Source organism: Erythranthe guttata, chromosome 12 (genome assembly GCF_056151865.1).
Source record: "Erythranthe guttata isolate IM_541 chromosome 12, IM_541, whole genome shotgun sequence".
Classification (NCBI taxonomy): Eukaryota; Viridiplantae; Streptophyta; class Magnoliopsida; order Lamiales; family Phrymaceae; genus Erythranthe; species Erythranthe guttata.
The window spans coordinates 12,700,954-12,719,259 of record NC_142544.1 but is presented as its reverse complement, the minus strand read 5'-3'; the positions used below and the strand labels follow the sequence as shown (position 1 = coordinate 12,719,259).

The window sequence follows — 18,306 nt, the reverse complement described above, 5'->3', positions numbered from 1 at the left end:
ATACTCAATCGTTTCAAACCAATCCTTACAATCAGTCATCTGGAATGAACATCCTGAGTCAAGAACCCAATCTTTCCTTGTGCATGTGTATTTATGTGATTGTTGAAGCTTCCGAGTAGTCAAATTCTCTAGTGGCATAGTGTGCGTCTCCTAGATCCCTGAACTTTTCTTTGTCCCTTCATTTCTTATCAGGACAATATTTTATGTAGTGTCCTTCTTTTTGGCAGTGGAAACACTTAAATGGACCCTTGCTTTGTTGTGGTTTCTTGTCTTTCTTGAATTTGTTGCTGAAGTCATTCTTCTTCCCTTGAACACATTCATATCAACTCTTCATTTGACAAACAGCCCTTCTCCATTTACTGGTACTTGTCCATCTATGTTCTTTTGTAGTTCTTTAGCTTTACCTGTAGAAAGAAGCTTCTCCAAGGTGATGATTGGTCTATATGGCATCCTTGAAGTTTTAATAACTTTAAGGAATTGATCTCTATATTCTCAAGATCATCAATTATCTTGTTGAACTCATCCAATTGCTTTGTGATAGACTTGTCTTCTGTCATCCTGAATGAATACAACCTTTGCTTTAAATATACTCTATTTGCCACAGACTTTGTCATGTAAAATTGCTCAAGCTTCAACCATACTTCATGTGCAGTGCCTTCTCTTGCAACTCTCTCAAAGCCTTATCTCCAAGGCTTAAGATTACGGAACAGTGTGTTTTATTCATGATGTCACTCTTCTCCTTTTTGCTCAGAGAATCTGGCAAGCCCTTCATTCCATCTAAAGCATCAATCGGGCATTGTTGAACAAGAATAGCACACATCTTCAACCTCCATAACCCAAAGTCATTGTTTCCAGAAAAAATTTCTATATAGAATTTGGCTGACCCCATTGATTCTCAGTTCCTTCCCACAAACGGCGCCAATTGTTGTGAACAATCTCAAATCAGCAGACAAATTCCCCTTTTAGATCACACACACAGATCATACACAAAGAATACAAGTAATAAGAGAACCGTAATTATGCCCTAATTCTACATGAATTTATTGCATGAGAATAAATCTGGAAATTAAAAGAAGCTTAAGGATTTGATGAACAAGATCTTTATTCACTTTGTAAAAACAAGGGTTTACAAAACCATTGAATGAATCGAACAACTGAGATTTCCTTAGAACAAATATGTACAGAACCCCTCTCTCTCTCTCACTCTTAGTTGTTTTCCTCTCCTCTATCTTACACGCGCTCTCTCTCTCTCTCTCTCTCTCTCTCTCTCTCTCTCTCTCTCTCTCTCTCTCTCTCTCTCTCTCTCTCTCTCTCTCATCTACCCTAATTACAACCAACAACTCCTCATTTTATATTCTCCAAAGTTGCTTCCTCCCCAAGTCTTCAGCTCGTGCAACTGATAAGTGTTCGTTTTGCACGATTTTTACTTATCGAATCTTCAAGTTTTGGTCTTCGTTCGTCCAAGTTTTCGGCTTTATTTGTACATATTATGTTTTTCTTTTTGTATTTCTATTTTAGGTAAAGATAAGCTATTTCTGCCGATTCGAAACGATTTTGGAAGTGAAGTCGAGAACCAAACCAAACACGTACAAAAGTGCACGCTAGGGAACTATGGCAGTGTTCGGTAATTGACGCATAACTCTCTCACATGACCTCCAATTGAGTTCTTCATTTTGATGCTATATTTGTAATGAACTGAGCATTTTCTTTTAGGGAAATGAAACCTTGTATATATTTATTTTGATTTCCAAATCCGTGATTTATTTGTCGTTCTTTGATTCTGTTTATGTTTTCCCGTATTAAATGCTTTTGATTGTTTGGCCAACAGTTGAATTGATTGTAAATGGGAATGAACTCGAGAGAGGATTTCTCGTTTGATTTTAGGAAAACATAGCTCGGGTTGTGGAAACGGAAATGTGATGCACCTCGGGTAGCCCTTAAGGACTTGACCTAAATGCTATCTTAATATCAGGTTCTAAACGGAGACGTCAGACCTGTGGGTAGACTCTAACTACACTGGAGACGGGGGTTAGAGCATTTAGTATCTGGGTTACCGAATATATAATTGACATTAGATTCGGATTTGTAGATCTTTATCGATAGTACACTGGTGAATTTTACACTAGAAGCCATCACACATGGGAATTCCTCGCTTGTCCTGGCGGACCGTTGTTTTTATTTATTGTTTCTTTTTAATTTCATTTCTCCCATCCATTCTTGATCGTCTAGATAAAGTTTAGGATAGTATAATTATGGTACTTGGTAAATTTAGGAACTTAATTCCCTGTGGATCGATATCTGGAATTCATTATTCTACAAAACACGATTCTGTACACTTGCGGTTTTTCATACGTAGGTTTTACACTTATCAATTTTTTGGCGTCGTTGCCAGTGAGTTAGTTAATCTTGAATTTACTAATATCGTTACCAACTATCCTTGCTTTACTTTAGACATATTTTTCTTTTTCTTTTTTTTTTGTTTTTGTTTTTTTGTTTTGATTTACTTTCGCAGATTTGTATACATTGATGGCATCGTTTTATGATCTCTCTCTTTACGAGCTTCAGTCCAAAGCTTTCGACAAGAGTTGGAGGATATTTAAAGACATCGAAGGTTTAACCCAGAAAATGGAATTGGACGGACAAATGAGCATTTGTGCTATTTACAAGACGAACTCCACTTTCTGGCAAATATTTTTGAAAATTTTCAGAGATGTCACAGTCCCGAACCATATCCAACCATCCAATATGAACACAACGAGGTATTTACAAATTTTCGTACGAACAATGAGGCTGAGACCTTGAGGGAATTATTCATCCCGGTTCTGTAGATACTGTTGCGTGTGCTGAGAGTGGGATGAAAATGATGGTAGAGGAACTTGACGAAGAAAATCCTATCCACATTGTAACTCCATATTTGAGTGTGAGCGAGGAGATGAGTATCAAATTCGAGGTAGAGCTTACTCCAAAGCTTGAATATCTTGTATACGAGTTTGAGAGATCGGTAGGCAAGCAACCCATCCTAGTCTCCAATTGACTGATTTCCAAAGCAAACGAGAAGTTCCATGGGATGGGCACTATGTGATTGCAATCTAGTCATTGATATGATTGCAAAGTATGTATCAAGATTGATGGATGGATGTGCAATCTACAAGGCTTTGGATTGGACATAATCCGTCCAAATTGTGTCGAGCCGTCGATAGTAAAACATGCGCTGAATGGGAGGCAATCCATTATTTATTTCTCGTCATTTATTTTCTTTGTTTTTGTCATTTTTTTTGGTTTAAAGCTAAATTTCATCCGTTTTTCTTGATTTTTGCCGGTATCTCGTCTCCAAGGAAAGAAGAGTAAAAATTTGGAAAGTCTAGACAACTCCGGCAAGTCGCCCTCGGTAATAATCCACGGCACCCCGTGCAACCAAAGAACACACTTGCAACCATAGAACACTGATCAATATGCGGCACGACTGTTCAGGGCGTATTTCTTTCTCATATCTTTTATTTTTCGCATTGAGGGCAATGCATGATTTAAGTTTGGGGGTGAGTTTAGCTTATTTTGTTTTTGGTCTTTGCATGCATATCATATAATTTAGTTTCATTTGTGTATTTCAATTTTCGTATTGGTGTTATGTTTGTCACATGCATTTCATATAGGATCGAATGTAAGTTGCATTTCCGGATTCTATTGAAGCAGAGCAGTTAATGAATTAGTAGACTTGCTAGTTGATTATAAAATTAAAGTGGCGGATAACCGGCAATTAATAGATGAACCTTCCAACTGCATTTCTGCAACTTGTTTTAAGAGCCTTTCGAATCTTTTCCCCGACTACGCATGAGCACACTATTCTGAGGGGTATAATAGTCAGAGGTTTGGGTGGTAAGTTAGAAATGAACTATGTTTTTCACGATTCGAGTTGTTGGCTAAAAAAATCAATAATAGTCTTTACATTTTTATTTTCTGTTATTGTGTCGTAAAAAAAATGGTTTTTGAAGAACCGACGACACATACTCTTATTCAAAATTATTTCAATACAGTGTTGTGTGTTTATTTATATAAGTTGATCCCTTTATATAGGAGTCAATGCTCTCTAATATATGGAAATAAACTAAGATCATGAAATCATTATTCAACTAATCTAATCAGCCACAATCAACCAATGTAATTAACATTTATTGAATCTAAAATAGGAAAGCTTTTAAATCATTGTCTTGTTCTTCCAAGGCCGAAATGCATTAATAAAGAGCCCTCCAAACTCCTAAAAACGTGTGCATGTTTTATTGTGCAAATGTTGGACCTTCCAAAGTCTTAAAATATGTGATTGCATCAATTAGAACATTCCAAGATTGATATCTTTGTGGCTAAAGCCTCTCAAATCTAATCTGGACCACTTTAAAATTTGAATCGAAAACCTTTGAAATTGTTGATTGCCAATCACATCACATAAAGTGTCAGTTTCATGCACTTAATAAAACAAGTAGAAGAAGAAATTCGAAATTACAATTCGCATAAAATCATAGAATTGGGTTCACATATCCCACGTAGGGTTCGAATAAAATCCCAGAAACTAAAATCTTTGCATCTCGTAATTCTTATGATAAACAAAATAGAATTCATTAAAAAAAAAAGAAAAACTATGCTTGAGTCTTCATCTTCGTTCTTCGCGTTTTATGGTGTAAATTTTCGTGCTTGGATCCCATTGAATTGTGTTTATATAGTGGTTAAGACTTGATCAAAAGGAAAGAGTTTCCTTGTGCAATTAAAATTTCTAAATTGTGCATAATCGGGGTCTCGGACGATCATTGATATTTCAGGTCATTTTGGGACGGTTGTCTCAATTTTTGTAGTTTACTGTCCACTTTTGCATCACATAATGATCGTCCCAGATTTTAGTAAAAAAATAGGACGCCCGTCCGAACTTCGTTCAGTTTTGAATCCGATTTAGACCATGTTGGAGTCCGAATTTTGGAATATTGCATGAGAAACAAATTGTAGCCCTTTAAGTTAGCTTTCCAATGCCGGTAGAATCAAGTGATTTGGAGTTCGGTGAGGAAGATATGGTCGAAATTGTGGACACTGCCAAAGTTGATGCGTGATTCCTTCTTCCAATTCAATTTTATTTCTTTTAATGCAATTTTTTTCCTTTCTTTTTGCTCATTTTTCTTTCAGGGTCACCCAATTCTCGTATTTGACCTATAAAACACAAAACCTATCAATTAAAGCACAAATAAAATTAAATGTAAATAAAAGATCCACGTAAAGTAAACGTATTGAGTTTAAAATCTACACTCAACACACCCCCAAACTTGAACTTTTGTTGTTCCTCAAGCAATATCTAGCAACTTGCAAAGCAACAAATCAATAAATGCATCCCATCACATAGATTAATATGATCAACTTCACGTTTTCAGAACTTGCAATTGTCATGACACTTCTAGAAAATTCACAAGGTTAAAATCATAAACACTTAATTGCTTACCACTGCCAAGAACCAAAAATCATATAATCGCTTCAAGCATCCAATATTTGTAATCTAAAAATAGGGAAAAAAAAATACTTATATAATAATGTTAGACACCTAAAACTCACCGAATTTCTCTACTCCTCTAATATCGAATAATTGAGCTATAGTGATCATTGGGAGTTTTTGAATTTCAATTGCTGGGCTCTTTGGTGCAAGGTAGGAAATATGTGTATAAGTGGCTACTTTTCTCATTTCGGTCTTCTCATTATTGAATAAAGAGTTGCACTAAGCAAGATGCTTATATTTTATTTTTCTTGCATCGAGGTGTTTTCGCCGAGATTTGAAGATTTTTTTAATAGTTTAATAACCTCTAACGATTTATTACCCTACTCGATTCTCAAGAGTTCAAAAGTCTTCACTTTTTTTCTTGAGGTATGGTTCGAGCTTTTATTTCAATATTTGTCTTTCGCGGGTTGCACTCCTCCATCATTCGTCTTTCAAGCAAATTTTTTTTTAATTTTCTGAAGAAAAACAAAATCTTTTTTTAAGGGGTGATTTCGGACTAACGTCTCAACTTTTTGCACTATTTTTGTGACGACCATCTCAACTTTTGCACTGTTTTTGGGATGACCGTCTCAACTTGCATAGGTGCACAGTCTCTATTGATCATCTGGGACGGTCGTCTGGAGTTTTGGCTTGATTTTCAGACGGCTGTCTGGTCTTTCAGTGCGTGTTTTTTGACCTAAAAATTCAAACAAGATTAAATTAGTAGTTTGCATGCTTACCAAAATCCTAAAAAATGAAAACATAAAGAAAAAAAAAATGATAAATGCTCGAGTTGCCCCCCGGGAAGCGCTAAGTTTTATGTCTCCAGCCAGACTTTGCTTCTTAAAAATGGTATGTCCAATCCAAAGCCTTACGGATTGCGCGTCCATCCATGGGCTCTACAACTTCAATTGCTAACGGTATAAGAATAGGATTACAATATGTCATGGTCCACCTTAACTTGTAATCTTTTTTTGTTGTAATTGATCGGTACGAAGCCAAGATGTAGTCTTTTCTATCCATGGGCTTCTGTTTTTGTAGTCTTTTATTTGACACGACAAATGTGTTCTCAAGTCGATAAAAAAATCTACTCTCGGTTAATTTTCGCTACGCGAGCCTCGATCGAAAGTAGGGTCTTCTAATGATATAAATGTTTGGAACGCTCCATTAAATCCACCAATTACTCTCTATATTGGGCCACCAAAGAGGACCTAATATGTTATTCATCTGTAAATAATTAAGTTAACGTGTAAATCCCATTAATTTAATAGTATAAATCCATTGGGGTTCCTCATCCAACTTAGAGTTACTCAGTGATAAAGATTCTACTAATTAAACTACAAATAACCCATGTAGCTCATATTTCTACGTACGTCCTATTTCTCATTGCTTGAATTCCTAGAACTGTTATTATTCTACATACACCTACCTGCTTATCTAGGCAACTTAGCAGTTGAGTGTCGACAAGGTTTCCGTTGGATCAAGCCCCGGCTTAGTTTATGTGTTGTCACATACCGCCCATTTTCCATGGATCCAAGGGGGCTAAGTTAATTCATCCAACAAGCAAACTCAACGAAAGATGGCCCAATTATAGATATGTAGAAATACTTAGTCGAACATCACTTAGTTATTAGATCAAGATGATCATCACCATTTAAGTTTAATATCAGTTTGTAATGAATGGTTAAAACTTTTAATTTAGAAGGTTGAGGAATTTTGAGACCATCTTTCATTATTCCTCTCAGATTTCACAACATAGGTGAGGTATGGATGATTGTGATTATATATCCTTATCATAATACATGTATACGTGGGAAAAAAATTAAGATCTTACTTAAACAAAATTAAGTGAAGAACATTACAATTAAATTAAGAACCTTACAAACGACACACAAAAAAAGAAAAGAAAATAATTTACTAAATGATATAGTAAATCCTAATGTCATTCTTGTGTCTTGGGAAAAGAATTTATTTTCTTTTACTTTTTCTTTTCGTTCAAAAATGAATCAGGCTTAGGTTTCCTTAGAATCAGGCTTGGGTTTCCTTAGAATCAAAACGCGAGCCCATCATCATCATAACTTTAAACTCATCAAAACTGATAGTCCCATTTCCGTCGGAATCCACACCACTTATCATCTTCCTGCACTCAGCTAATGTGCATTCCTCTCCCAGGCTCTGCAGCACATCCTGCAACTCCTCCGCAGAAATTGCCCCATTCTTGTCAATATCAAACACCTCAAACGCATCTTTCAGATTTTCCAACACCTCATCGTAATCTATGTCTTTTGTGTTCAATTCCACGAATTCCTTCAAATCAATAAAACCGTCGCCATCGGCATCCACCTCTCGGATCATTATTTGGAGCTCCTCCTCCGTGGCGGGGTGGCCCAGGCTGCCCATGATCGACCCCAACTCCGCGGCAGAGATCTTTCCGTCGCCATTGACGTCGAATTTCTTGAAAACCTGCTCCAGCTCCTCCTCGATCTGTGCCCGTGACGATGAGTTTAGAGATGGCGATCTAGAGTTTATGGGTGTCGGTTGATTGGGAGATGGAACCCCTAGGCCGAGGCGCTGTTTTTTCTTCCGATTGAACAATTCTTTGAGCCCCATTTTTTGAAAAAAAAAATGTTTTTCGGAATGATGGGTAAGGAAGTTTTTTTTAGGGTATTATTATATGGGTTGTGTAATCGAATTTGCAGTAGCGGCGGAAATTTAATATGAAATTATGATGGATGTATATTATTAGCCAACAAAACTATTGTTATATATAGGAGTTATAACAGGAATCCACCGCAAAATCTTCCAACTTACAAGATAGAATTCAATGATATTTATAGGAGTTGAAATTTAAACATAGATATTTATTAAATATTTTAAATTTATAATATAATTTTAGGATAAATATAGGAACGGAAATATATATACGAGAAATAAATAAATAAAATTAACAAGACATGTGTACGCGCATTCATCTTTCTAGTTCTGAAACGTTTCAATATTTTCAAAAGTTTTATGATTTCAAAAGGCCGGAATTTAAACTTTTGCAATCAGAATATACTTATACATTACAAAAATTTTGAAATCCGAAGCGAAATTTGAACATTACTTCTGAAAAAAATCCACATGAATTGTTTCTGGTCCGTGTCGACGTTGAACTTAAGAGTGTCGATTGATCAATGAAAGTGGTATAGGTGTTGGATTCGATATATACCTTTTATTTATCTTCAAATTAATTCACTTTGTTCTTTATGTGTGTCTTTTTAGTACGTAAAAAAACAATGAGCACTACGTCTTTGTATGCATCAATACTCACCTTCAGATTAAAAAAGTATAATTGCTCAAAAATATTTCAAATCTTCGAATTTATTTATAAAACATTACATATATATCATAAGTGAATACAATGTTGCAGGTGAAGTATTTATGTAAAGCAATCCTGTTGATTGTGAATCAGCAATTGTTGAAGCAATAGCATCGACGACGCAGACCTTTACAATCACCGCCTTCGAATCCCTCTTTGGTGCAAACCTCTCCACATTTGCTGTCACTTAAACATATTCCCCAGAACTTTTTGCTCTCATAATTGCACCTTTTTTTTTCTTCAATCTTTAAATAGTCAGCAGTTTCTCCATCCACATCTAATTAACATGTAAGAACATATATCAAGAATGTTAATTAATATCCAATAAGACCGATTAGCTTATTCAATTATATTAAAAAATTACATATATATATATATATATATATATATATATATATATATATATATATATATATATATATATATATGATCAATTATTACTTGACTGAGCAGAAACGTTGATGAGAAGCAGCATTAGCATAAAGACGGCAGTCATGGCGAAATGATTGGAGTTTTTCATCTTGATGAGAAATGGAAAGATAAACAAAGCACAAAGTGAATTAGTGTTTAAGGATGATGACTATGGTGGAAAGAAAGCTCTTATTTATATACTAAGTTGAGTTTCTTTCATGGCATTTATTACTACTAAATATTGGAAATAAATATTTAATTACTTCTCCATACATTTATTGAAACTGGAATATATGATCTACAATGCAAAGTTTATATTTGACCTTTGTATGTAGATAAGATGAACTTGTTTCTAAAACAATAAAGATAAGATGAACTAATATTGATGAACAATAGAAATATTGAAGAATTTCATAATCATTAAATACAAAACACATTTAATTTATGTCTTCATGCAAACAACAATAATTTACATTATTTACCGATTATAATTATCAGTCTCTTCAAAAATAATGGAAAGTGTATATTGAAAGTAGAAAGTTAAATGAGGAAAAATTATCATAGGCGGAAATTAATATAGCAGTAAATTGCAAATGATTAAATCAATTATAACGTAAGATGTTATAAGATTGTGTTGGTGTTTGGAAATTCTTTTGAGAAGTAGCAGTTGATGACTATGAGTGACGTCTGAATTAACTATTTGTTTCTAAAAATCGAGGGTGTTTGCAAATGTTATTGAAATTAAGATTAAGTAATAACTTTACAAACTTATGTGTTTGAAAAATAAGCTATAAATTTTAAATTACTTTCATAAAATATCATAAATGTCCTTATATCGCTATATTGAAATTTATATAAGCCTAGTTTTCATTCGTGCGATGCACATGATTCCCTTTTCAAATGGAGATGAATTATTATATGATCGACTAAAAAAAGAATATATGAACTCTTGTTGTCGACCATGTTGTAATGTTTATGAAACAGAAAAAATACAAAACATAATCGACGCACAATGTTCAAAAAAATAACTTTAAGCGATCATTTCAATCACATATATATTATGATTTCAAATAATACTTTCTAAAGCAAACCGTGAAATTTCTTAAACATCGACCATAAATTGAAAGTAACTTGCACATTTTCATTTCCATCATAATAGTTAAAAAAAATTAACTAAGGAAGATGTGTCGTAATGTACCTTCTAAATAAAATTTGCAAAATGCACTATTAAGCAAAATCATATAGCGAAAATAAATTTGTCGATGCATAATTTGTGTGCACATAAATAGCCAAGATATGTTAAATCAAATACTAATAAAAATATTAATGGTATGTACCTTCATATTTGATGAAATACTTCCTTGTACACACTATTGCAAGTAACATTGGATAGTTCACCCGGTTTCAACTTGATGAAATATCTTAACGATACATGTATTCTTAATTATAGACGGTGTAATGTATAGTTGCCCTTGGCTGAAGACATTCTTATGGAGATACATACCAATATCCAAAATAGTTTAAACTTAAATTTTGTTGATTGTTGTGAAAAATGAAAAAATCATTGCGAACTGTCATATCTAAAATTGAATTGGCAAGTCGGAGTCATTTGGAACGGCCCAAACATCCATATTAACGTTTTTTAAGAATGACGTGAAGTCGTGTGGGACAAACACTTGTGTCTCACAATGACCTCTTCTCGTCCACACTAACATTCCTGTAGAATGGCATGAACTCGTGTGGGACGATCGTGTCTCACAAAACCTCCCTCTCCAAAAGGAAATTGGAAATAGATCCATGCAAGGAATGTCCACACTAACATTTCTGAAGAAATGTGCAAAATCGTGCAAGAGAACTAATAGATTTGCATAAAACGTCCACATAAGAAGAACAACATGAAGTTGTGTGGGACGAACAAAAAAATCTGCAAATAGTAGAAAATCAGATTTCCGAGAAGCACAAATTATGGGTAGGACCTCAATCCCTACTAATCGATTTTGTCTTCCTGCCCAAAATATGGGAGATTAATTAGATTAAATGATTCTCATCCACGGAAGTGGGTGTATACTAACAATTGAATTTGATTAGCACTAGTGCTAATAAGATTCCATCCGCTCTATTTCATGAAAATTTTGGATTGCGGATCCATCCTGATGACAAAGTTGAGTAACGCATCGGAAAAATGTCGGATAGTTATTCATACATGAATGAGATGTAATAGTGGGATGAAATGATCATCGATGAAATATTTTCTTGCACAATAGTTACTGAACTTTTACCGAGTGATGAGATAAAACCTCGATCAATTGATAAATGTAAATAAATGGACGATGGACCAAAATAAGAACAATCAATCCGGGTTGAGTTTGATTCGTTGAGCAAAAGAACACTGTTTAGGTTGATGTTCCTGCGCATCCTAGAAATTTACCCATGCGATATAACTGAGGTTCTTCCAAATAAATTATACATCAGAAAAATGAGAATGGAGCTATCTCATGGCACGAGAATTTATGAGAAAAATGAGATTGTGAGCTAGAAGACACCATCTCATAGCACACGGATGTACTCAGCATCATGTGGTTAACTTTAGAAAGATATATTCTCTGATGAATGTTATTACACTTGCATACTTAGTCACTCCAGTTATATCTGATGAATTGGCTATGTAATTTATGGATGTGGTTATAGCATATTTTGGGGAGCTAGATATAAGTCCTTGCAGGCTCTGATTTCCAGAGACAATTAGTATAAAACCACGGAACACAAACTCAGTGTGGTTGAGACTTTCACTTTATGACTTCAAATATTTTAATATTTGCTCAGTCCATATTTACTCTGTTCAACGACCGGTGTTTTGAGCGATGGGAAGATCACTATTATATGGATTGGTATAAAAAATTTCGCTTTTATCTATCTAAATAAGATTACTATTAATAAAGTTTATTTATTTTAGTCATTTATGAGAATGTGCATGTGGTTGTTTAAATGCTTTTAACAAATATTGATTGTTGCAAATTAATTACTTACACGAGTCCAATATTCTAATAGTATTCAAATGATGTGATGATCTGGATATAACACACAGAAAATCATTTCGAAAGTTCTTTTAGAATATAAAAATTAATTGCTCACAATCTAGATGGAACTGGACTAACCATCGAAAAAGATTGTAGCACAATATTTAAGTGATTAGTCTTGATAACAGTAAACATAGAATATTATTTTGTAGTTATTATTTTAACATATTGTGTTAGCACACTCGCATGTGTAGGATTGAAAAAAGTGAAATAATTGTTTCATCATTGTTTATGAAACTGCATTATTTCTAGTTTATGGTATACTAAACACTCTCTTAATCCCTAGATAATTGAAGTACATATTTCAAGTGAACTCCTACATTGGGTTGATACACTAAGAAATAATAGGTAAAAAATAATTATCAAAAGGAATTCACATATCTGAAATATGAGATTGATGCATAACCATTGAGCAGGTTATGGATTTTATTTAGGCCTAAAACTTGGCCAAGTGGATTTTGTGTCCGGAACGCTCAAATAAGTTAAGTGGGTAAGTCTTGAGAAAATATATCCTTTAATTTATTTAGGAGTGAATAAACAATTTGGTGGGTATTGGAATATCTTAATGTTAGGAGAATCTAAGTAATGATGAACCTGTGGTCAAATATAATATTTGAGAATTTGAATTGGAGTTCAATAATTATTTTTTTTTTTGAGTAAAAGTTCAATAATTATTTGATAATGGAAAATAAATAGTTATTTAATGACTAATTAAATGATTTGTTTTTTTTTTAATTTGGATTTAATTGATTTTTAGTTGTCTGGATTATATTTTCTCATTTGATCTATATTATAGCCCAATTCAATTTTCCGATTAATTAAGAAAATAGAACTAAACCAAGAGGATAAGATGAAAGAAAGTTGAATGAATTTTGACTTATTTTTAAGTGCAAAAATTGGTCCCTATAGTAGATATGAAGTATTTTTTTTCTTAACTCATCTCCTACTCCAACACTTTGTAGCTAGATTCTTATATCAAGAGATAAGATAAAAGAGAGTTGAACAAAAATTGGTTTCTTTCGATCTCAAACTTTCGCTACTATGTAAGAGTATGACAAAGATTTGTTTCTTCAATCATTTCCTACTATAATTCCTTTTAGACTCTTAAATATTGGGTTTCATAGAAAAGAAACATCAGTTGCGCGTTTCTAAGCTTTGTGATTTTTGAATTCTAGAAAAAAATATTCTGATTTTTTTCCCTTTATTTTTGTTATTTACAGAGTTAGTATTTTTTTTATATAAGCCCATATTTATAGTCCTTGCACCTAAAGGCGAAATCACTCGCCTCCAGGGCCCATATTTTTAGTCATGTATATACAATAGAAGATCAAAGGTAGTTAAAGGATTGTTTGAAATTCTTACTATAGAATTGGGAGTGGATTGTCCCTACCATGTTCTTCTGAATCCCAAATTAATTAGATTAGATTTAATTATGCTTTACATGAATCTAATCTATGCTTGCTAATAAAATTTTAATCGGCAAAACACGAATATCACTCGAGTTTATCATTGGCTCATGGGACTCGTATCTCAACACTTACCTAAAATAAATACCGCTTCTTTCTCACTTCAATACCACCAATAGAAAAAATAGAAAATAAAAAGGTAATGACGTTAATACCCTTAATAAAATCAATACCACACAAATTTTGTGTGTTAGTATTGATTTTCGTTAATGGTAATAATGTCATTACCTATTTATTATCTATTTATTTTATTTTTTTATATTGGTGGTATTGAAGTTAGAAAAAAAGGGTATTTGTTTTAGCCGCTCCCTATTATCATTCATAGTCACCAACTCACTTTGCACACCCATGTGATTAAATCTTCTATGGTTGCAAATATATTGTAGTTGGTAAGTTTATTTGCATAATTCACCGCTAGTTCCATATTATTAACTCCACTAGATGCGGTCGTTACAATCATCCCCAAGAAAGATTGAAAAATATTTTTTAAATTTGTCCAGGTAAAAATGGACATCTACATGTCAATTTTTTCTGCTCATTGTGGATAATAGTGTGTCGTGTTTTTGCCAAAATTCAACAGTGAATAATTATATAAATCAAAAAAAAAATCTCCAGTGGATCTATCAACATACTATTAAAAATTCAACTTGTACAATCCGAGCCGCGCGTTTTTTTTTTCTTTTTCCCCTGAAAAAACGTCAATCAAATTAAAAATAGTAATTTCGTAGGGGTAAAATAGTAATTTCAAGCGGGATTTTGAGATGGAATCATCGATTTGGCTTTCCTCGAGAGTGTATTGCAAATAGTGGGGCCCTTTGTGTTTTTGGGTTGAGAAATTGAAAGTGGCGATGGTTTAAAAATTTCATAATTTGGTGCTCAAGCAGAAGAAAATGGAGCACCCGCGTCTCATCCTTCGGAATTTCCTTTCACCCGAAATCTGCAAGGTTTCTCCATTCATTTACTGTATGTATATATGTATGTATATGTATATGCATATGCATTTGATGAATATTTAAATAAATACAGGAAATGGAGTTCATACACAAAAGCTGTAGCACAGTTGGGTACAGACCCAATGTATTCTCCACCACTCTCCCTCATCTTATTGCCGCCAACTCTGCCCATCTCATCTTGCCCATTATCCCCATCCGAGGTTCTTCTCATCTTCTTCTTCTTCTTCTTTTTTTCTTAACCCCAAAATTTTATATTTTAATTTTTACTAATTTTATCAATTTCCTTTACTAATTAATTAATTGGTTGATTTCTAGAGAGGTTGAAGGAGAAAGTTGAGGAACATTTCGGATGCGAGTACGAATTGTTTGTGGAGTTCACCGGACTCATCAGGTATATATTTAATGATGAAATAAATCCTCGGAAACTATTCGATTTCGAGGAGGGTAATTTTGTTTTCGTTTCGTTTCGATGATGGTGAAGCATCCTTGGGAAACTATTTACTTTGAGTTCTTGATTGTTGGTCCCAGTCATTTTCAGAGCTCCTTTTATTCCATTCAATTAACATGATGATGTTTGTTTATCATACGATATTTCAAATCCTATGATTTTGCAACCTGATTTGACGTTTATACGACTTAAAAACCCGATCCCGACTAACATGTCTGGATGTGCTATCTGCATATCAGCTGGTGCAGGGGAGCTAGCATTGGATGGCACAGTGACGATAACAGAGATTATCTCAAACAACGGGATTTTGCGGTATCTACTTTGCATGTTAAATTGTTATTTATCCTAATTTTTTTGTTCATATATGTCTTCTTTTTCGTGGTTTTTTTAGTGGATTTTTCTCCTTATACTGTACACACACACACACACACATTGGTAACTTTTTTCACTTCATTTTTACATAGTTCTTTTTTCATAATTTAGTTATACTAATCCCTGAAAAGTTATCGATATATTACGTTGAGGATTTCTTTTTTTGACAATGCTAATTTTACCCTTAGCTACATTAGAAAATTGTATAACAATATAAGAGTGTAATACTCCTATTTAAAGGGGTGATACTAATTTTTTTGGTTTTACAATGTAAGAGAATGAAATTAGATTAATTGTTGCATTTCACGATCCGGTGAACTTGAAAACTAGCTAATAGCTGTCTTTTTTGTCTGCCTGGTCAAAGGCAGTTTGCTACTTAAACAGTTACGAGGTGGATTTCAATGGAGGTCTGTTTCATTTCAAGGATGGGGAACCCTTGACCATTGCACCCATGGCTGGTGTAAGTTATTTTTCAAATAAACTGTCTCCCTTTTTTTCTTGTTATTTCGAATGTTAATTTCTTGCTGACACAAATTCCACTGTAAACAGAATCGATGTATACCTGCAGTTTAACTTTTGTGGGCTTTTGATCTGATAATCTAATTATAATTTTTGTTTAGTTGGCCCTATTGCAGATGATTGTTTATCTTTGCTGAATACGTAAATTATGAGGTTGAATCTGTTATTACCAATTTACAACCAGTGGATGGCTATATTCACAATTTTGCATGACATTTAGAAATAGTTAGCTATTAGTTCGTAACTTTGTGAGGCTGTGCTTTCGAAAATTCGGTATGCGATTTTTCTAATGTTAGATGATGTTAAACTTTGATGTAAGAGTTACTCGTTTATAACTTATTGATATTACAAAATCATTTTCATTCAAATTTTATCTTGAAGTCTAAAACATTCTTATGAGTATTCCTTTATATTTTGCGGAGTCTTACAAACACAGCTAAAGTAGACTTTGGTGATGCCAATTGCAATGTTTGTGTTCCGTGTTCAATTGCATATTTCACTATTTCTGATCACCTATAAATAAGTTATCCTGCAAATAGGATCTATCATTCTTTTTGCTACGGTTGAATGCGAGTGTCAATTCATCATATTATGTCTTTTATGATACATACATATATATGATTAGGGTCCATGTTTTGCAAAAAAGAAAGTGACGAGGCGTGAAGATACCGATTGTTATATTAACTTTCTATGACAATGATGGACACCCCTTATAAAAAAAATTATAAAAAAAATTGTGATATTTCCACTGCCTTTTTTCACTCTCTCCAAATTATCCATGTTGCATATTTTCAGGATGTTATAATATACACGGCAGACGACAGAAATATTCATTCGGTTAGCGAGGTAGCCTCTCTCTCTCTCTCTCTCTTGCAAGTTATGTTTCCTCCCGTTTTAAAACTTAATGCCGTATATTTTAGATGAGCGTACTATATAATGTTTAAAGAATGCTTGCTGCCCCTCATAGGGTTCTAAAAGGCCCGTTGATCTGTTGCCAGAAACAAAATGCCAGAATGAGACTTGGAATTTCCGGAATATTGTCAAACAATTTACTAATTACTACTGATATTCATGTAAAATCTGGTCGTAGTTTTGGTTGAAAATGGTTGCTGGAATGAACACTTGATACGTTGTTTAATAAAAAGTTTCTTTTATGTTTTAATTCGTTAACACAAAAGGGCATTTATTTTTGGCAGATCCTTAAAGGAGAAAGAAGTACCCTTACGTTGTGGTTCACCCGTAATTCATCGCATGACGAGGATGCTAAACTTCTAACATCTCTCTCCGATTATTCCCTTAACACCCCTATACACTCAATGGAATCTTTCTTTCCCGTGCTCGCATCAAATAACATGTACTGGTTTCCTCCCGAAGAAGCCTCAAAATTCGAGTCGGGTTTCGATATATGCTCTGCAAGATTACATGTTCTTGGATTCAATATTTTCCCCTCCGGTGAAGAATTATATTTATCGACGCAACAAAATTCATCCAACTTTTTGAAATTATTGGAGGAGCCGTTATATTTGGTGTGTGGAGATGAGTTGCTCGAACGGGAATTTGTCAACGTACTCCATGCACTTCAGGTGGTGCAGTTTCACCATTGGAAGGCAGATGATCTAAAGAAAGCATCTACTGACATAGTACCTTTGTCTGAATTGCAGCGAAAGAAAATGAATTGCATGAAAGTTTTGCTTGTGAAGGATCGTCGACTCGCCGAGTCAATTTTTGGAGATATAAGTGGCAAGTGCTCGAAAATGTCGTTTGACGAGTTTAGATTTTCTGATGTAGTTTCTGAGTGGGAAGTGTATAGTTTTAGGTTGCTAGAAGAAATGGTGATGAGCTTACCACATTGGAGAACACATCAATCTATTTTCACTGTAAACAATCTTGTCTGAAAATATGGTTTTAGTTTTCTAAGTTTCATACAGCCGCTCTTTGCTTTCAACTGAAAAGTTAACCATCTTTCTAATTTTAAGAATACTATTCCATATATTTTCTTTTTATTCTTATTTTTTAAATAAAATTAAAGTATTTTTTACATTAACTAATAACCTATGTTGCACAGACATCGAAATGGCGATAGGGGGGACCGGGAAACAGACATGGGGATACGAGAACTTGAAAAACATATAAATATTGGAAGTATGGGGGTGTAGTTATAAATATGTTATATAAACATATTTAAATTTTTATTTA

At 33.8% G+C, this 18,306-nt stretch overlaps 2 protein-coding genes across 3 annotated transcripts; one reads left to right on the top strand and one right to left on the bottom strand.

Moving 5' to 3' along the window:
• Nucleotides 1-7,315: 7,315 nt before the first annotated feature.
• LOC105954257 (putative calcium-binding protein CML25) lies at nucleotides 7,316-8,234 on the bottom strand. Its single transcript, XM_012977930.2, has one exon. It carries the CDS (start codon nucleotides 8,111-8,113, stop codon nucleotides 7,532-7,534), a length of 582 nt encoding a protein of 193 aa, XP_012833384.2. The 5' UTR covers nucleotides 8,114-8,234; the 3' UTR covers nucleotides 7,316-7,531.
• A 6,407-nt stretch (nucleotides 8,235-14,641) lies between these two features.
• Nucleotides 14,642-18,027, top strand: LOC105954268 (2-oxoglutarate (2OG) and Fe(II)-dependent oxygenase superfamily protein). 2 transcript variants are annotated; one of them, XM_088826944.1, is made up of 8 exons: nucleotides 14,642-14,762; nucleotides 14,845-14,971; nucleotides 15,087-15,162; nucleotides 15,459-15,531; nucleotides 15,956-16,051; nucleotides 16,906-16,956; nucleotides 17,307-17,693; nucleotides 17,772-18,027. In XM_088826944.1, the coding sequence occupies exons 1-8, from the start codon at nucleotides 14,709-14,711 to the stop codon at nucleotides 18,003-18,005; spliced, it is 1,098 nt and encodes a 365-aa protein (XP_088683070.1). In that variant the 5' UTR covers nucleotides 14,642-14,708; the 3' UTR covers nucleotides 18,006-18,027. The 2 variants fall into 2 exon arrangements, with proteins under 2 accessions (XP_088683070.1, XP_088683069.1); XM_088826943.1 differs by having other exon boundaries at nucleotides 17,307-18,027.
• The last annotated feature ends 279 nt before the right edge of the window (nucleotides 18,028-18,306 follow it).

Coding starts and splice junctions, on each gene's coding strand:
- LOC105954257 (XM_012977930.2), bottom strand. CDS start 8,113: ATGGGGCTCAAAGAATTGTTCAATCGGAAGAAAAAACAGCGCCTCGGC.
- LOC105954268 (XM_088826943.1), top strand. CDS start 14,709: ATGGAGCACCCGCGTCTCATCCTTCGGAATTTCCTTTCACCCGAAATC. Junction 16,052..16,905: donor CCATTGCACCCATGGCTGGT/GTAAGTTATTTT, acceptor GCATATTTTCAG/GATGTTATAATATACACGGC. Junction 16,957..17,306: donor ATATTCATTCGGTTAGCGAG/GTAGCCTCTCTC, acceptor TATTTTTGGCAG/ATCCTTAAAGGAGAAAGAAG.